Source organism: Nothoprocta perdicaria, unplaced genomic scaffold (assembly GCF_003342845.1).
Source record: "Nothoprocta perdicaria isolate Ctin4 unplaced genomic scaffold, notPer1 scaffold_308, whole genome shotgun sequence".
Lineage (NCBI taxonomy): Eukaryota > Metazoa > Chordata > Aves > Tinamiformes > Tinamidae > Nothoprocta > Nothoprocta perdicaria.
Genome location: NW_020455542.1, coordinates 171,114 through 189,823, shown reverse-complemented (window position 1 = coordinate 189,823; position 18,710 = coordinate 171,114). Strand labels below are relative to the sequence as shown.

Below are 18,710 nucleotides of genomic sequence, written 5' to 3'. Positions count from 1 at the left end.
TCCAGAGGGTGCTTTAAACCAAGCAGGCTTATCCATGACCTTGAAGGACTTTGGTGTTGGGATTGCCTTTTAGTGGTAGGAGGTAGCTGGGTTGACATGCTAGACTCCTCAGGTGGTGAGAGTTCTGCATCTCCTCACTAGACAGGGTGTTTTTTGTTATCTCCAGCTTGAGTTGAAGCTTGTTCGTGCTTCTGTTTGTTGCTTGGCTGTGCTTGGGTTTGACTTGAGAATATGGCATTTCCTATTCCTTTGTTTCCTGCTTTTCTTTCTTTGTCAGATAAAGCGTATTGGGCTGCATCAAAGTGTTGTACTTCCCTTGTGAAACTGTGGAGAAAACTGTAGGGGCAAGATGGGCTTCATCTGCTCCCAAATTTTGCAAATGGAATTAGGCAAAGAAACAGCTTTTGGTAATGTTATGGCACAGCAGAATGCAGACTTGATTATTGTCTGGTCATACTGAAATGTAGAATAAAATGCAGCAGTTTCCTATCTAAGGCGGAACAATTCAGCACTAATACATTAACCACCAGCCTTTTTTTCTTCGTTGGTGGATTACTGCACTTATTGTTCTCCAATATACAGATCCTTTTCTAAAATTCCCCATGTAATAGCAAGGTATGGGGAGAGGATATCGGTTGAAAATTCTGCTGCAGGAGATGGCTCCCTCTCTGCAGCACTCAGTGGGACTGGAGGAGTGTAACCTGCTCTGCTCCGCACTTAGCTTCTCCCCATAGAAACCTGTACTTGTTTATGGCCATCCCTTTGAGAAGCTCCTAGAAACTACATAAATCAACATGTGTGCGGGCGAGGCCTGGGGTGGGGGTTGCTATACTTGGATTTGTATGTCTCCCAGAGCAGAAATTCCTCTTATTTCTTCATAAAATTGTGCTATTCCCAGATCAGATCAAATTTTAAGTAGCCTAAGAATAAAAGCAGAGCAGTGCCTACTTCGGCTGTATTTATTTGTTTGTTTTCTGCTTAAGTATTTTGACCTCATTATGGTCCTTCTAAATGAATTTGGGAAGACTGAGGATCTGTAAACAGGAACCATATGCTACAAGTCCACAACTTAGAACTTTTATTTACTCCTAAAAATGAGACAGCTTTTCTAAATTACAGAGCACTTGTCACTACTCTTTAGCAATTCAGAACTCTGGTCATGATGAGATGGACGAGGTCTGAGCTATTGCGTTAGGGCAAGATTTATTTCTTGGCACAGCTTCAGGTTTTTGCACTAACCAATTGCCAATGAGCTTGTTTGGGATTATATGTAGAAGCTGGATACTAGACTACCTTTCAGCAAACTTAGTAAAACTACAGTTTTCTGCTTACAAGCATCAATGCAATGGCGTGTGAGCTCCTAATAAGAGAATTTAAGCTTAATGTCTGTTACGTTTTTTTCCCTGTGGTGTATTTAAGAAGTTGGGGCAGACCCACGGCTGTCGTCACGCGCATAGCTCTGCTCAGTGAAGCTCTCCGGAGCCGTGCAACGTGTCTGCGTGCAGGTGTGAGAGCGGCAGACGTGGTTCACTGTCCTTGCTCCTCCCCGCCTCTGTGGTTAGAACTAAAAGCTTCTTAATAAGAGTAAGTTGCAGCAAGGGTGCTTTCTGGTCATGAAGTAATTACTGGAGCGGGAGCTAAATAAACTCAAGTGCCAAAGGTTAAGGAGTTGATTATCTCAGGATTAAGATACTATTATGCTTAAAAGAACAACAGTAGTTTCAGTGATTATACTCATGCTCTCAACCTCTCTGTTAGCAGCTGGAAGCCTTATTCAATAAATTTGGACGTGTTTTCCCAAAATCTTCATCCCTATATCCTCATGTATGGTCATAGCAACTTTTACCTTATTACCTTTCCAATTCAGTTAACGCAATTATTTTCTATCTTTAAATTCTTTTTATTTTTTTATTTCCTTGCAAGAAAAGGTACTCCTCATATTGACAGTCTACATTCAATGAATTGAATTCCATTTATTTATTCAGTGCCTTTTATATTTGAAGGAAGATACTTTCATGGGCTGTGATATAAATCTGATACTCACTTGTTCATGAGCTTTGACTGTCCAGTAGGCTATATGAGGATTTACTGAAATGATTCTGACTTTTTTTTAACTTCAGCTGGCTTTTCAAGGAATGTCATTTTCCTCTTTTTGGAACATAGCAGAGGGAACAGAAAGGAGTGACTTGATAGCTCACTAGAAGAGAATATAAAATGTCTCATTTTACTAGGAAAAATAGTCAGGAATTAGAGGAAAAGCTTTTCTGCAGTTCTGTAAAAGCCTATTCTCTTAAACACAGGCAAAGAAATATTCTCTTAGGTGAGTTTGTGCTAAAAGATTCTTTTGTAGTTTGGAATTCAGATCTAAACAAAAAGAGGAATAAAAGAAAACTCAAGCTGTTCCGGATTCCCGAATAATGACAGGTACCTGCCTGGAAATCCACTCTGCAGCCTCGCAGAGCGCTGCGTTTGCTTTGGCAGCGGTCTCAAAGCGTGCAGAAATTCTGGGACATTTTAGGCAGCAGCTGTGAGCCTTGAGTGGAGGTGGTAATTATATCAAGTAATAGCTCGCCATTTCGGTTCCTCCTTGTTCCCTCGCCTAGCAAAAATGGCCTTGCTGCCTTTTCTTTTTTCCTCTTTTTTCCTCTTTTTTCTCTTTACTTTTTTTCCCCTTTCTGCTCACTCTGCTTGTTTTCCTTAAACTATTAATGGATATGCTGCTTGAAAAACCTCTTGTACCTCATAGTCAAAAGGCGTGATTGCAGCGTGGGTCTTTGTTGAAGTAAATAAGCTGCTCTGTTTTGATGGTGTTGAGCCCATGTGCTGAGGGTATCCGTGCTTTCTCCCAGTTGGCAGGTCGTGAAGCACAGTAATTTCTTCTCTTGAGAGTCTTGGGCACGTATCCCACCCTTCGTAGTGGTCCTCAGTATTTCTAGACAAGCTCCGGATGCTTTTATCCAGCTACCACCTGACTGCTATAATTTATCCATGTCAGTGTTCGGTGGACTTGGAAGAGCTTTGAATAGGCCAGAAATCAGATAAAACTTTTGTTGTAGAGAACAATCGAGCTCTGGAGGAGGCACTTAAGGCAGCTTTGGGACTCGGGGCATTGCGAGACGATACCAACAGATTGCAGTGGTTGAACTGCGTTTCTGTGAGGCAGACACTCTTGACAAGGCATGTGAACGCTCCCCTTGAGTCTAACTCTACACAGCCCCCCAAAAGCTGCATTAGCAACCTTGTTTCTCAAGACCCTCTGCTTGTCTAGTGTCTTTGCTGGCACCTATGTGAATGCCCCAAGCAGTGCTGAAGCCTGGGTGGTGGCACAGCTGTGTAATAATCCTCTTCTTAAAAGTTAGGCTGGTCCTTGGTTTGCTTCTGCGCTTCTCGTACAAATCATATTTTAGTTAAACTTCCTCCACCGCTGCTCCATTGAGAAGTCCGGATGGGATCCTGGGGGCTGTTTTGTGCTGGTGCTTCAGCACTCCGCTGTCCACCTCTTTGTGCTGTCGTTTCAGCCTCACAATTCGAGCAGCTTCTCCCCACGTTGTCACCCTCGTGCTGCCTTGGGGATTGGGAACATGAAATTACTGGGAATCTGAAGGCTTGTTCTTTCCAAGAGGGAGAAAATCATTATTGGGAGAAAGGGGGAAGATGATTAGAGGGGCATTTTGTGTGCTGTCAGCGGTTTCGTTCTTGTCCTGTGGAAAAGACAACTGAGGTTGGAAAGCAGATGGTGCTGACCCCTCTCTGTGGTGGGTGGAAGGGACAGTCCCTGGGGCTGTATGTTTTTGTTGAGCCATTTTGCAAATATATAATTTCTGGTCCAAAAAAGAAAAGATCAGATGCTTTTCTATTGCAATGGAAGAAAACCAAGTAGCAAATGTTCTCAGTGTCTCAAGGAGATTTTTTTTTCTTCTTGTTTTCAGTACCTGAGATGATTTCCTTTTAGTATTGAAGGATTAGGAGTAAGATGGCAGAAGCATATAGGTAACCTAGTAATTTGGATAAAACCCATGCTAAATACCCCTTTTGTGAGCTCTTTGGGATTGACATGCCTGTTGTTGGCTGGAGAAGTGTAGCAGCTGAATGTCATCGGTTTTTTAGACAGGTCGTGTGGATCTTGCAAAGCCCTGCATACAGGTTCAAATACATTTCTGTTAATGGGCTTCATGGCCTAAATTTTCAAAAGCAATTTTGGTGATTTCAGTTGTTGGGCCGTGCTGAGTTTTGATATTAAAGAATGGATGCAGAGCCCCTTTAAAAACTCGGAACCGACTGCGGTGACCTAATCTGTAGTCACTGCAGGAAGAAGTGCCATTATGTTGCGTGCTAGTAGCTTGGAATCCAAATGTGGTGCTGAATGAAAAGTAGAGTTGTTATTTGCAAGCGCAACGTTATTTAGTTTCCTAAGGCAGCCTTTAAAATATTATCAGTAAAATTGGTTCACGGCTCGCAAGCCTGCTGCACAGCAGACGTTTTGTGGGAAAACATCATCCCTTGCACAGCATGTTCCAGTTCTTCACTTGCTGTTATCAGAAGCATCTCTCTGCTGGCCCAGAGGGACTTCCTTTAGTTGGCTGTTTGAGTCATAGTTGACTTGCACAGGGCTGAAATAAGGGTTAGATCAGCCAAGGCAAAATCGTGTAGTTTGCTTCAGGCGTTAGGCTGCGGATGGCCAATGTCTTAATGTGAGATTTCTGCTCTTGCTTTCATTTTGTTTCCTATTAGGTCAAAAATGAATGCTGGAAAAGTGCCACCTCCTTACTGTAGCCTCCAAAAATATTTATTTTTAACCTTTGCTTAAAAAATAGCTTGGAGATTTGGAGAAAATGTGCAAAATGAGCTTATTAATCAACTGTGACAGTTTCTGTGGTCATTTTTCTGGAAGATATTGAGTCTCTGAAAGTATTTCTAAATAAATCCAATTTAGAGCTCCATAAAAAGGTTACCTTGTGCCATATTGTTAGTTATTTTTATTGACACTACGGGGGGAAAAACAGACTTATGCTAGCTTGTGGAGGAGAGGAGTAAAAATAGCAGGAGTATAAGGAATTACTCACAACCTTGTAGTCACATTGCTGGGCTTAAATGCATGGGACTTCTGTAGAAATTGGGCATGATTTTATCAGTTAACATTTTAGAAGGTTATAGCCATACAATATTTGGCTTTCACATTTTTTTTCAGTCTTTTTTATGGCATACTTGCTAAGGCTTTAAAAATAGTTGTCTCTGTCAATAAGATTCGATAGAACTATGTTATAACTGCTTCTGTCCCCAAAACATTTGGGGGTTGGTTGTGTTTTACCTGCTACAACTTTTGCAGGTCTATGTAAAGATATTATTTTCTTTTAATTTTTACTTTTGTAACGTGTATTTTCTTGAAGGAAATATCTTGAGTCAGCTAATAAGTGTGAATATTTTCAGTGAACTTTTCTGGGGGGATTAAAATATGTGTCAGCATTCCGAAATGAATCTGTCTCCTTTTTACTCAAGGGTAAATTTCAACCCAGCAGCTAACTCCATTTGAAAATGGACTTTTCCTCCCTTTCAACTTGATCAAGACAATTTTTCTCTCAAGAAAAACCCAGGCCAATTTATACAACGGCACATGCAATCTTTGAAAATCGTGAGCAAAATGTGATGCACGTCTGTGACAGAGAGGAAAATCTATTTGATTTATGTTCAGTTTTATGTATTGTCTTGGGGATGTGGCTTGGGAGGGGGAAGAGAGTACGAGTACATAGATCACACATCACAGAACACGGTTTGGAAGTCTAAATCCCTGTGCAGTGTTGGAGTAAAGGAGGTTCAGCACGGGGGCAACGCGTTCCTGTGCTCATGGGTGAGCCTTAGCGAGTGCTGCTGGCACTTGGGGAGGGGATGAGGGGCTTCTCTCCATCATATTTTGGCATTCTGCATCACCACCTCTGCTTTCGTGTCTTAGTGCTTATAGGTGCAGTGGTTATCATAAAGCCCCATCAGAGGTTGCAGAGAGGTGAAAAGCATTTCTGTTGAGATTTGCTACTGCCTCGGGCATCTCAGCTTGAAATCTTGAAGCAACTGTAGAATGGGGTTGTGGCTCACATATTAGGCCCCGGGATGGAGGCTCTCTGCTGGGCTATGCTTCTGGACTGGTCATCTTGATAAAAGTCTTAGAGAGCCCCTGAGAAAGAAGGCTGTTCAGAGGATGGAAGATGGAATCAGCAAGTAAATAAGGTCATGTCAAATGTTCCCAACCACGGTCTGAAACTCAGCTGGTTTTGGGAGGAGACACTTGCCTGTATTACCAAAGCCTCGGCTCAGTTTGGAGTTAAACTCCATCGCCCTGTCTCCAGAGACCTCTTAATCTCCTCCTCCATCATTTGACTCGAGGAAATTTCCTTGTTTTAGTTTTACAGCCAAATAGTTCTATGGAGGTGAAAGTTGAGATATAGTGTATTAGTCATTTTAGATGCAAGAAAACAAAGAAATCTCATCTTTCTTTTTTTTTTAAAAAATCATATTTGTTTAAGGAGCCTCTAAGGAAGCCCCAAGCCCAAGAGCTAAAGTAATACGTATCAGCAAATAGGAACTATTTCCTTGTACTAGTGATCAGAGGAAACAGGTCTAAAATTCTGTAGCCAGCCAGAGGTACAAGTTTGCGCGAGTGCCCGGCATGGCGAAGCTGCCCTGAGCTTGCTGCCCGGCCGCTGGCCGCCTCTTGGGGAGATACTTGCAGGCAGATGCAGCCTAGGCACACTGTCGCCCTCCTTGTCCCCGCTGTGGGCAGCCTAGGGTGATGGCCGACAGCGTAGCAGCTTGTTGGGCAGGTACCGACCCGAGTGAATCCCAGTGCTGGCCATTGCGGTGCTTTCTTACTGGGTAACTTGCTGCTTGCAAGACCTGTGCCCTGGATCTGCCTTGGCTGCTGGTGCTGCTCTCCTGTCTGTACTTGCCAGCCTGCCCAGCAGCCCAGCGCAATTATGTTTTAGAATTTCTATATTATGCTCTTATCACATGATGCGACTCTCATGCACCGCACGAGTTGTTGGTCCCTGTGTGTTCACTTCAGAGCAGTACTGAGCCCCCAGCAAGCCACATGATAATTCCTGCTTGGACTAAGAAGTGTTGCTTGGTAACACATGGTACATTATCCGAATGCTACTGATCTCCTGCTTTTCCACTGGCCTCTTGGCACGGCTGTTCAGAACACTGCATCTTGTGGTATTTTCACTGTCATCACGTAGGAGGATTAGGCTTCTTTGGAAGTCCAGGTCTATGGTTTGTTTGGTTTAAGATGGGAGCTCACAAGGTGCAATCATTATTCTCTATTTCAAAATGCCTTGCAAGTTACAAGTTCAAATATTTATCAGCGTATACACTCTGCTCACTGCTGCTGAAGAGTTGGGAGGTTAGTTCTGTGCTGTCTTGCTGCAGAGGCTGAGCTCTGTACTGAATAAACAGAGTGTGTTTATTGAGAAGCCGTTGAGAAGAGAGTCTGGGGGAGTGCAAGCTGCTGTCCAGGTGCCTAAAGGACTCGCTCCCATGCCTGAAGGTCAGCACGCAGGGTCAGGCCCGAGCCTATCCTGCTGTCACATATCATGTATGTGGGCAGCAGCAGCATTAAACACAATGTTTTCCAGACCACAGGGTGTTTTTGTTCTTGTCAGCAGTAAGACCACGTCTAACCCCAGTGTTACCTTGAATCCTTTCTAACAGTTGTTGGAGCCTGAACAGCCCTCCTGGAAGCTGAGTGGTGCAGCCCAACGCACCTGTCTGCCACATGAGAGGGCTCAGGGCCTCCGGGGGAGTATTGAGTGCCCAGGCAAACACAGGTGTCCGACTCCTGGCTTCCTGCTCATTTGCGTAATGGCAGCCAACTAATTGAAGTGGGGAATGGTCGGCCAGCCAAGCACACCCAAAGATAAGAGCACCTCGTTGAAGCAGGTTGCCTTAAATCATCCTGCTTCAGAAATATTTTTTTCTCCCCCTCAGAATAATTAGCCATGAAAACAGGAGTCTTGGGGAGGTGAAGCGAACAGGTGGGCTCTGTTTTTCCCCGTCCATATTAATGCTCTTTTTCTAAGAGTTTGTGCCAGGCGTCCGTTGCCTCTGCCTCATTTCCGCCAGCAGTGAATGGGACTCCCGGCAGAGTCGTGCTTAGCAGTTGTGGAATTGCGATGCGAGAGCAGTCGGCAGCACTGGATAGTGCGTTGGACCCACTGAGGGGTGGAACCAATTGCTTTAAAGATGATTTCTCTCTTGTTGCCTACTCTGGATGCAGCCTTTCGCTTCGTTGTAGTAAACTCTGCTTGTATTGCAATTGGAGTTTTTGCAACTCTTGTCAATTAGAAATGAAGGCTTGCGATGTAGAGAAGGAAAAATGTTATTTGGGAGTTGGAGGTGGTTTCTTAGAGTTTTCTCTAAAGTCTACAAGTTTGAGGCAAAGTTTTCACTCTTAAAATTAGTAAAATCATTTGACTTTGAGAAAGGTTGCAAGTGCATTGGGGTTTCTTGTTAATCCACTTAGGCCTCTCCAGTGAATGCAGTCCAAATCTTGATAAGTGTCTTTATCTTCGGGGATACATTTCTGCATTACTAGTAATATCCCATTTCCAAGTTCTCTTGGGCTGCCAGAACTGTAGTGACACACAATAAAAATGCATTATGTTTAGAACTGCTTTGTTTTCTTAGCAGTGAATTAAAGTTCTTCTGTGATAGAAAGAGCTAAATGCTGTAAATGCTCAGCTTAGCGCAGGCAAGTGGTCCTGCTGGTTGTGCCTGAGCAGCTGAGTCCTGACTCTCAGTTCCCTTGTTCTAACCACCTGTGAAACACTTATTTCTCAATGAGATCAGACATCCCACAACCACCTCTAGACTCATTTGTATTAAAGAGGAAATGTTCAATTCTTCATGTGACTTGAAAACCACAGGCACAAAGTAGCAATTGGTGGTTAGCTCAGTCCCGTGTCTTTAGGAGACTTACTCAATGACTCTGATGGTTTGGACAGGTCAGCCCCACCACTGGGGCAGCTTGGTGCAGGCTTGGGCACTCCAGACAGCACCAAGCTGGCTGACCTGGATTGTGAGAAATCCTTGGGGCCATGGGAGTTGTTTGAGGGTAGGTGTCCATAAATGTGCTGCAGGACTGTCCTACTCCCCACTCACACTGGAGTGTGTCAGATACAAGGAAGTTCAAACACAACAGTCACCTTCTTGGCTTAAATCTCTCTCTCTGTCTCTCTAAATTGATATTTTAAGCAAGATCTTTTTCTGCCTGCATGTGTTGGTGTCTTAATGACATACATGAACAACCTCTTTCTTCTTGCTTATTGAATATTAAAACCAGAGAAACACATTTATCTCTTAGGAATATCATTACCTTTTACTGAAATGGTAATTTTCTTAAAAAGATGTTATTTTTAGGAATATAGACCTTGACTTGTAGGTTGAAATTTAACTCTTCAGGGAGTCTAGGATTCCCTGTTTAGAATTTCATGTGCACTGTAGATAATCCCACAGGTGGATTTGCAGCACCAAGGGACCTGGAGTGCATCCTCTGCAGCCAGCATGCGGCCACGCAAGGCACTCTGAGAGTCCCTGTGCCCTGGACTCTGGGCTGCAAGATAAGGCTCCAAAGCCTTTTCTTCACCTCAGTTTTTCACTGCCCGTTAAAATCAGCTGATTAGGCTAGAAAATACAAATGTTGCCTCTGTGCAGTATGAAATTAACTTTCAAAAATTCAAGCTTGTTCTTTGTGGGGAGAAAAGCACCTTAGTTCCTCTTTTCCTCATAGATGTTGTTCCTAGAGTCAGCCTGAGAGGGGTTTGCTTGAGAAACCATTTTGAGTCCAGTTCTCTGATCCAAAAGATATAACATACAGGACGCAGTTATCTCATGATAGATGGCAAGCTGTGATAGCTGGGCCAGGAAAATCACGAAGGTTTCCCCCTGGACTTGTTTTAAACTGGCAGCAGTGTTTTCTACGACCTTAGCCCAGAGCTGATTAAAGGGGAAAAAAAATCTGGAAGTTAGTGAATGTTGGATAAGCGACAGGAGCGCGGTGCTGGTAGCTCTGTTTGAAATATCGGTGCCAGTGTTTGGTCAGGTGTGGGCTGCTCAGCACAAGCCAAGCCTGGGAGAGCCGTGGAAACTGTTGCAGAGGAGGGCATGAGCAACCCAAATGTTTTTTGAAGCACCATTTACTCCGCGGAGTTTCAAGTATCATATAGGAAGTACAGGTTTTTCAGTTAGTTGTTCATTTTATTAAACAATAAAATCTATGGTATCAAGGTCCATCCAGAGGCATTTCCTTTAAGCATGATTATTTAAGTAGCAGTCAAGAATTTTATAGCAGGTTTCACAAATGGATACATGCCAAGAATATCAAAATGTTTGGAAGTTTAATTGTCTCTTCTTATATACTTCCCTAATCCAATTACTTGTTGTCAAGGACGGTTGTTTTTTAACACAGACACGTGCAGTAGTATTTGAAAAATGAAGATGCATAAATAAAAGAAAAAATAGTACGTGCTTTGCCACTCTTAATGTCCATACACCCTCAGCTGTATTCCTAAGTCGGGATCTTGTGGCTCAGGAGTTCTGAGGAGTTTTGGGGGAAAGGCTTTTACATGATGACTTGATGCTTTTGCTTTTGTTGTTAATAGCACCAGCGTATTGCAAGTTAAGACATCATGTCAGGTTGGACATTATGAAGACCAAACCTACATTTTCGCAAGGCTGACCCAAAAGAAGTGGGATTTATAATCTATAATTTCCATTTAAACAATCCTGTGTGATGTTTATTTGGAGATGAATTTCTTTAATTTGAGGTGGAGACATCTTCTCGTGCAGTTGTCCAAACCTAGTCCAAACTGCAGTTTTGGTATTTCAGGAGATGTTTTAGGTGCTTGTTTTACCTTATTGCTTGGTAATACACTGGAAATACCGCTGCAGAATAGAGGCCTGGACCCCGGAGGGTCAGATTTGGCAAACTGTGATTTTTTTTGTTTTCCTTTTTAATTTTCTCTTACACTCTTTCTTTTTAAAATTGAGATAAATATATAATTAATTTAGGTAGTCGTGGTGTTTAGAGGGTCATGTTTAGACCTGTGTAGCATTGTTACTGTTTGAAGTAACTTTGTGTAATATTTCATCAAAATGCAACTGAAGCAAATGATACATGCACTCTTTCTGTCTTGGCACTAGCCGTGATACTAGCTCCATTTGCGCCTGGTTGTACCTCCTGCCACTCTTGACAGGTGCTTTTTTCCTTTTCTGATCTTTTCTGGGATTTTGACTGTTGACTGCTCTTACCTGAGTCTTCTGCACCTCACCTCCTGCTTCCTGCTAGTCGGCTGGAGGGGGCAAGTGCCCTGGCAGGGTTAGGGCTGTCGGAAACTGAAGAAAGCGTGAGAACACGAATTAACAGGTCTCCAGAACCAACTCGATATCCCCAGAAGGCAGTCAGCAGAACCGCAGTGAAAGGTTTGTGGACATAATATTTTACTGTGGTGGAGTTGCTCGCATGCTCGCAGAGGAGACAGGCTCAGGAGAAATGAACTGAGCCTTTTAAGTCAGGCTTCTAATTCACATGATGGAATGTTAAGGAGTGAATTTCTGTCCTCGTTTCCTCAATGCCTGAATGCTTCCCAAGCTTTTCCCTGTGCTGTGCCACACGCAGCCTTCCTGGCTCTGGCTGTGCCGAGCTGGAGCAGTGCCGTGGCCCTAGCCTTGCAGGCTGGAAGCTGAGGCATCAGAGGCAGGAGCAACTCCCAAGCTCACGGCCTATGTTTGTGGTGGAGCAAGACTGTAAACTCAGATCTGTCCAGCCCCAGCCTTGCACGCTGGGCTCCAAGGTACCATCTTGCGCAGTGTTATGCCCGGCACTCTCTCTTTCCTGTTAAAAAGGTGTGCACTTCATGTAAAGAAAACCATTATGTGCCTGATCTCTTGGAGCACAGTTGTGGACCTGCCTCAAGACACGGCGCTGCAAGTGCCTGGCACTGGGAGCTTTCTACTTAGATTTTTTTTTTAATTTTAAAAAGTCTTATTTCAAGATGAGGGAGAACCTCGGGGACTGTGTTCTTAGGCCTGCTTTCCAGCTAATCCGGGGGCAGGTGTTAGCAAAACAGCTGCTCGGCAGAAGTGAGGCGAGAATGCGCATTCCGGTGTCTATGAGGCTGGAACGTCGCATTCGCTTTTACGAGAACAGCAGTGGGACTGTTGGATGCACCTCCTGTTCTCTCAGTTTGATTTGAAGTGTTCTTCAGGGCGCCCTGAAGGCTCAACTGCACTGCTCTGTTTTCAGCAGCAACTCCAGTGCTCTCTGGAAAAGGCCACGTGGTAGACAATGTGATAAAAAGAATAAAATAAATGAAACCCTAGAGTACCGTAAGAAAAGGGAGGGGAAAAAGTAAAAAAGGGGGCAGCTTAAGCTTATCAAAATAAGAATCAAGGTGCCTTAGCCCAAGTTGAGTAAGAGCTTTGGTTCTGTTAGTGTGCTGTGGGGAGGTTGCAGCACAAGGTGTCAGAACTGGGGGGCTGAGGGCGCGTATGGGGTGCTGGAAGCTACTGGTGCTTCTTCCAAAGGAAGAGAGCAGCTTGGAAGGAACAAGAGAGCACAGTGGCAATTCATGGTTTCCTGAGAGAAACTGTGAGCACCGTGAGAATTGTTACAGAATTTGAAACAGCAGCTGATTAGTTAATAGTTAACATCACTAGGAATTTCTCTGCCCAGACAAGTCTTTTAAGAAAAATGTACTTTTTATTTTTGCTGAGATGTGGCATTTATTTTCAGCAGTCCTTCCTTTAGTCCTGTAAAGTCCAAAGAAGGACTTTGTAGAGAGGAGCAGAACTCATTCTTACTGTTTTCTCTTTATGTACAGATAAACACGTCTTTAGAAGGAAGGAACTTGATATAGAAGTTGTGTTTAATACAAGGACTAGTTACAGAGCATTTCCCATTTGATTAGTGACAGTAATAATATCTTGGGATATGTTGTTAATCTCTCCCTGTGTGATTCCCGGTGAATATGACAGTGGATATTGCAATTGAAAATCAAAACTTTGGTAAAAGCAACTGTGTGCAGGTATCCAAGAGTCACCTCTTGTACTAATTATGACAAAGCTAATGTTGCCTTGTAAGAAGGGGCTTCACTCTGAAACATCCTTCAGCAAGTAACCGGTGGCACGAACTGAATGGTAGCAGTGGTTTTGGTTGGCACGTGCCAAGTTCATGGAGCGTCGTGTTCACACGTCATGGTACAGAGACTCGTAACTTCATTCGAACTGGCAGCTCTTCTCTGCTCTCCTCTGCACGTGCTGCAGGTTCATGTGAAAAAGCCCAAGCCCCTTGAGCTTGTTTTGTGTGGTGTTGCTGGCAGCCTGTTTTGCGTATAGCATTGCTGGGGTGCGCTTTCTGACCCTCTGGTTTGTCGAGAACTTCGTAGGGAGCTTTGCTGCCTTTTCTGTGCTTACTTCAACAGCACTTTTCAGGTCACCCCTCATTAGACAGGAGTCATGTTCAGTGGGTGCTAGGGAATTCTTCACCGCTCCTCCCTGCTTGGAGAGCTCCCTCAGCTGCCTGGCAGGAAGGTGGCACAAACACTCATGGAACTTTTAGGAATTCCCGACTGGTCACACCCCAAAATTTCAGCCTGTTTATGCGTGGGGGAGCTTTCCCAGTGTGGAATGCCTTGATCTTTGCTTCCCAGACGTGTGCTGTGCTGGTAAACTGTACTGCTATGCGTGTGTGAGCTGCTGCAGCTCGGGGAATGCCTAAGAATGTGCTCGTACAGTGGTCCTATAAATGCTGTGCATTCTCAGCAAATAAGAGTTTAGCCACATCAACACCAGCTTAGTGCAAGCTTAATAGAAGCTTGTAATTCTTTATGTGGAAATCAAAGTAATTTGTTTTTTAACACCAATTTGGTGCAAGCTTAAATCTGCAGAAGCCCACAGTTTCTTGTGGATAGTTTATTTAAGGCAAATTAATCCCTGACTGATGCATCTTTAATGCTGAAATGAGCCTTGAGTCTTATGAATGCTCATATAACTTTTTGTCCCATTTAAAATCTGTTAGTTGAAAACCTCCCTTGAGGTAAATGGGTGCATTTTTCTTGTGTGGACAAGTCCCTAAAAGGGAGATGAAATTGAGAGCTGAAAGAGCTTGGAGCTGGGGTGGTGGAGGTGCCAAAGCCTCCTGCATGTCCTAAGGGCCAAAGAAGCAAAAAAGAGTGAGTCAAAGATTCAAATAAATGCAGGAAATGAAGGAGCATATCACTGCCAATTAATAAAAGTGGAAAGTCTACCAAGTAGCTGTTTATTTCTGCCTCAGGAAAAATGAATGCTTGCTTAGGTGCTCGCAGACACTGGAGGGGAAGAGCATGGTGGAGAGGACTCGCCTTGTGTGTTGGTTCCTTGCTCATTCATCTCTGGACGTTGTTAGATACTCTTAGGCTGTTCTGATTTGGTGATAATGCCAAAGTCAAATAATTTGAATTTATAAAACTGTTTCTCTAGAGATATTGCAAAGGTATACTTTTGTGAGGTATTTCTCAGACATGAGTTTCTCAGATACAAATATTTTTTTGCCTTCTTTCTCCCCTTGTTTATTGCAAAAAGCTGCTAGTTAATACCAAGCTCAGCTCCAAATGGTCTTGGTGCTCTGATGTTATGAGATCAGCCATCGTCTTTTGCATTTGTTACGTTTAATTAATTGCAATACTACCTGTTTTTTTTTTTTTCCCCCATGATAATGCCCCATGGGGAATTTGCTCAAGGATGAAAGAAAGGTGTTTACCTTGCATCTGTGATGTACTGAGCTCTTAGACCTCTATTTTTTTAACACTCCTCCCCTCATCAATTTTTGACATGGAGGAGAATAGCCAATGACACGTTCATATTTTTCTGAAATACTATGGCTTGGTTTGAGGCATGCATGAGTCTTTCTTAATGAAGTCATGATGGTCGTGGATACTTGTATTAAAAAAAAAAAAAAAAAAAAATGTTTTAGTGCCTTAAAAGTGTTTCAGGTATTTCTAATATAAGATGTTGGTAGAATTGTGTTGGCGTTTAAGGAATGAGAGTAAAGCAAGTTTTTTAAGGAAAGGTGATGCTGCTTATTAGAACATCAGATGTGAGGGGGGACAAAACCAAACCGTATTTCAGGTATCAAAACCTTCTTTGGACCTAAAATGGGAACCACAATCTTAAAGCTAAGTCAGATGAAACAGTTGATAAACATAGATGTAACGTTAGTATCATTTTAATATTAAAATCTACCAGACAGAATCTGGTAATCTAGAGTTCTTAACCAGACGGGAAGGAGAAGATTTGATCCTCCATTTCTTTTTTTATATCTAATTAACTGAGGAATTTTAATCCATATGTTTATTTTTATTATTATTTTTTTTTATTTTTACAGTGCAGCAGATGCACTTCTGAAACAGCTTTTAGTTCCTCTGTTTCTGGATAGCAGCTGGCAAAGCAGCCAGAGATTGACCTGCCTGCTTTACATCACAGTTCGGAAGCTTAGATGCAGACTCGTCACTCATACTCTTTTAAGGACGTTACCATTGACTTCTCCATTAAAAACATTACTGGGGATTTTTAAAAAATTTTTGTGGCATTCTTTTATTTGAGACTTAACACAGTGTATGTTTGGAACGGAGTTCTTGCTTGTACTTTATCTACTTAGGTTGACAGCTATGTCTCTCTTTTATTGTAATGCTAGCAGCAAGATAGTGGCAGGGAGGTCCGAGTACTTCCCTTTTGAAGTGGACCTGAAAAGTTCCAGGGTACCATGTTGAAAAGTTAAGGATTATCTTTTAGAATTCAATATCCTTTTTGCCATTTTTTCCCTAGTTTTCATGGAGGAAAATTGGATTGTCTTTTCGTGTTTTGTACTTCAAGATACTGAAAGTATACTGACCCTATCACACCCAATGGTCTAAACATGTAGTAGTTTATTTGATAAATTGCTGACTTATGTCTATATTTGCTGCTTAAGCATGTATTTGTCCACTGTGCAAGTTAAGTATTTCTGTGTCAACATGACTTGGGCCATAATTCTGTAGTTATAAAATAAATACTTTGATTAGTCTTGGTATATAATTGAAAATATATGTAGGTGGTAATCAGCTTTTGATGAACTACTATATAGAGAACATCTGGAATAATGTTTACTTTAAAGAAAAGCCTTACTGCAGTGAGGATGCAACGCCAGGGTGGGCCAAGGGGGAATTAACCACCTGAAGGCAAAGACTATCTCCTGACATTCATAGAACGCTTAGCCCTGCAGGGCACTGAACCCTGAGTGTACAGTAGTAATTGGTACCAGTAATCTCTGTATATTGTTGTTTTCCAGGTCTCTAGCGAGTGCAGGAAAAGAACTCAAGGATAACTTTTTGCGGGCCCTGGCTGAAAGAGAGGAAGCCAATCGTACTGGAAGAATATCTGTGAGTACCCATGAGATTATGATTTTCTTAATAGCTTAAAAAGGAATCTTTTCTGAAATGGAAAATGAGGGATTTTTGTACGTGGAACATTTTGAAAGGATGGAGAGAAATTCTTTGAAACTTTGAGACTTATTAATGTTAAGGTATTTAAAAGCAAAAAAAAAAAAAGCTGCCTAAAAATTTTCAAGCAGGTAAGTGGTGGAGTGAAGGATGCAAGAGAACAACCTCTAGTGAAAGTACGTCTTGGTTTTATAAGAACCTGTGGATTTTTGCCTTCCAAAATGCACTGCCATGTGGACTTTAAACAGCAGAAGATGTAGTTTGCTAATGAACACATTGTTTTTGCACTACTTAACATTGATGGTATAGGAACTGCACTGCTGAGGTTGGTGTAAGGTGCTTGAGGTGTTGCTTTTGATACAGGGCAGGCTCATGAACATGACTTTGGGCCTCCTGACTCACCTGGCAGATATGGGGCTAACAAAAATGACCTGTGTACTCAATCAACCAGGGACTTTTTTGCCCATGTTAGTGCTGGCAGCAGCTGCTCCTTTGTTCCGTGCAGTTATGTTGGTGAGCTCTGGGGTGGCATGGCTGAGGCTGACGGCACCGCTTGTCACCAGATCGTCAGATGTTCCCTTAAAAGGAAGGTGGACCTTTATCCTGCATTTACTAACAGCTTTGGTCTAGCACGGGAAGAGCTTGGGCCAGCTTGCTGCGCAAGGAAGGAGTTGAGAGTTCCAGTCTTTCAGTTCAATTGGTTTCCATGTAAACTTCACAGCAGGATAGAAAAAAAGAGTCAGAAGTGGCTCTGCATGTCTTGCAGGTGTGTATGGAGTAAAGCAGTGTTGTTCCTTGCCGCCTTTGCGGGGTAGCATATCTGTGTTAGATTCCCTCTCGTCCATAAAAGGGAGAAAAAACGTTGCAAAGGCAAAAAGCATCTGGAAGTTCAGGTGACTGTGCTCATATTCTCTCGTTCTGTTTGCTTAGCAAGTCCGTCAGGCATACAGTAATTTTTGCTTTCCTTCATCTCTCGTAACTGAAGTACAATAATAACTCACTTTCCTGTGTAGTTCTAGGATCAATATTTGTGATTTTATGGTTAGCTGGTTAACCTCTACAATTTGGGGAGGAGGAAATGCAGTGTGCTGCAGTCTGATTCCAAAACATAGGTGAGCAAGATTGCTCCTGAAGCTCCCAACACCTCGTGGTTTCAGCTGGCTGACAAATATCACAGGAGCTGTCGTGCCTCTTGGGTTATTTAGGGATTCCTACAGGAGAAGGATGATGCAAAAGGTTAAAAAGCATAGCAGAAACAAGACAGGACAGAAGACAGCAAAAAAAGGCATGATTTAGGCTAGAAAACGAAAGCAACTTCTGATTTGCTTCAGAAATTTACCATGACTTTTACAAAGATGCAATTTTTAATTACAGAACTTTGCTCTTCTATTTCCCTTTCTGCCTGTAGCTCTGAAGGCCGGCTATAATGAACCTGTAGTTTCTTAATTTTACAGGCGGGGACACTACTGAGTTAAACAGTATTCTGGACAAGACTCGGTTTGTGCTAACAGAGCTGTCTGGCCTTACGTAGAGGGAGCAGGGCTGAGCCCAGCGCTTGAGTGAGGCTGAGACCTCCCTGCAGGTCAGTTCTGAGAAGCCCGGGGAGCTGTCCAGGAGGAGGAAAACCTCTCTTCCTCCTCACTGTGCCAACAAGGTGCCGTGTCAGGCCAGAGATGGGAAATGAAAGGTGCTTTTCTGCCCTCATAGAGGACTAAGGCATTGGAAAGGGTTGCAATCACTGTTAGCTTCCTGGGATAAAGGATTTGGGGAGGCAATACAGCAGCATTCCTGGAGCACCTGAAATTAGATTCAGTGAAGCCAAGGAGCTCCTGGAAACTTCCCCCAGAGCTTCTGCTCCTTAGGGGAGACTCAGTACTGAGAAACTTGGCCAGGAGAAGGTGCAATAGGTTTATACACTTAAAAAAAAAAGATATTTCAGTCCCTTTAATTGGTAAATCTATGCTATGCCCCACAAGGGTTTTTAATCTGATCCTGTCAGGCATGTCAATCTGCCCTGGACTAGTTTCGTTTCCTCTTCAGCACCTGTGGCACCTGTGTTGTATGGTTTCTATTCCACTTACACTGCAGAGAATTTGGTCACAGGGTGGTCAGAATTGCCACAACTTAAATGGATCTTGGTACATAAAGGGCTTGAGGGGAACACAAAACAAACAGAGGAGAGGCCACCTGTTTTTCTTTGCTAGGTAT

General features: G+C 43.0%; 1 protein-coding gene across 1 annotated transcript in view; it reads left to right on the top strand.

Annotated features, from left to right (window-relative positions):
- The window catches only part of CFAP299 (cilia and flagella associated protein 299), a 169,248-nt gene that overhangs the window by 41,152 nt on the left and 109,386 nt on the right, over window positions 1-18,710 (top strand). Inside the window, exon 3 of the mRNA XM_026042561.1 lies at window positions 16,352-16,442. Coding sequence (XP_025898346.1) covers window positions 16,352-16,442 — 91 coding nt within the window. The remainder of the gene's footprint in view (window positions 1-16,351; window positions 16,443-18,710) is intronic.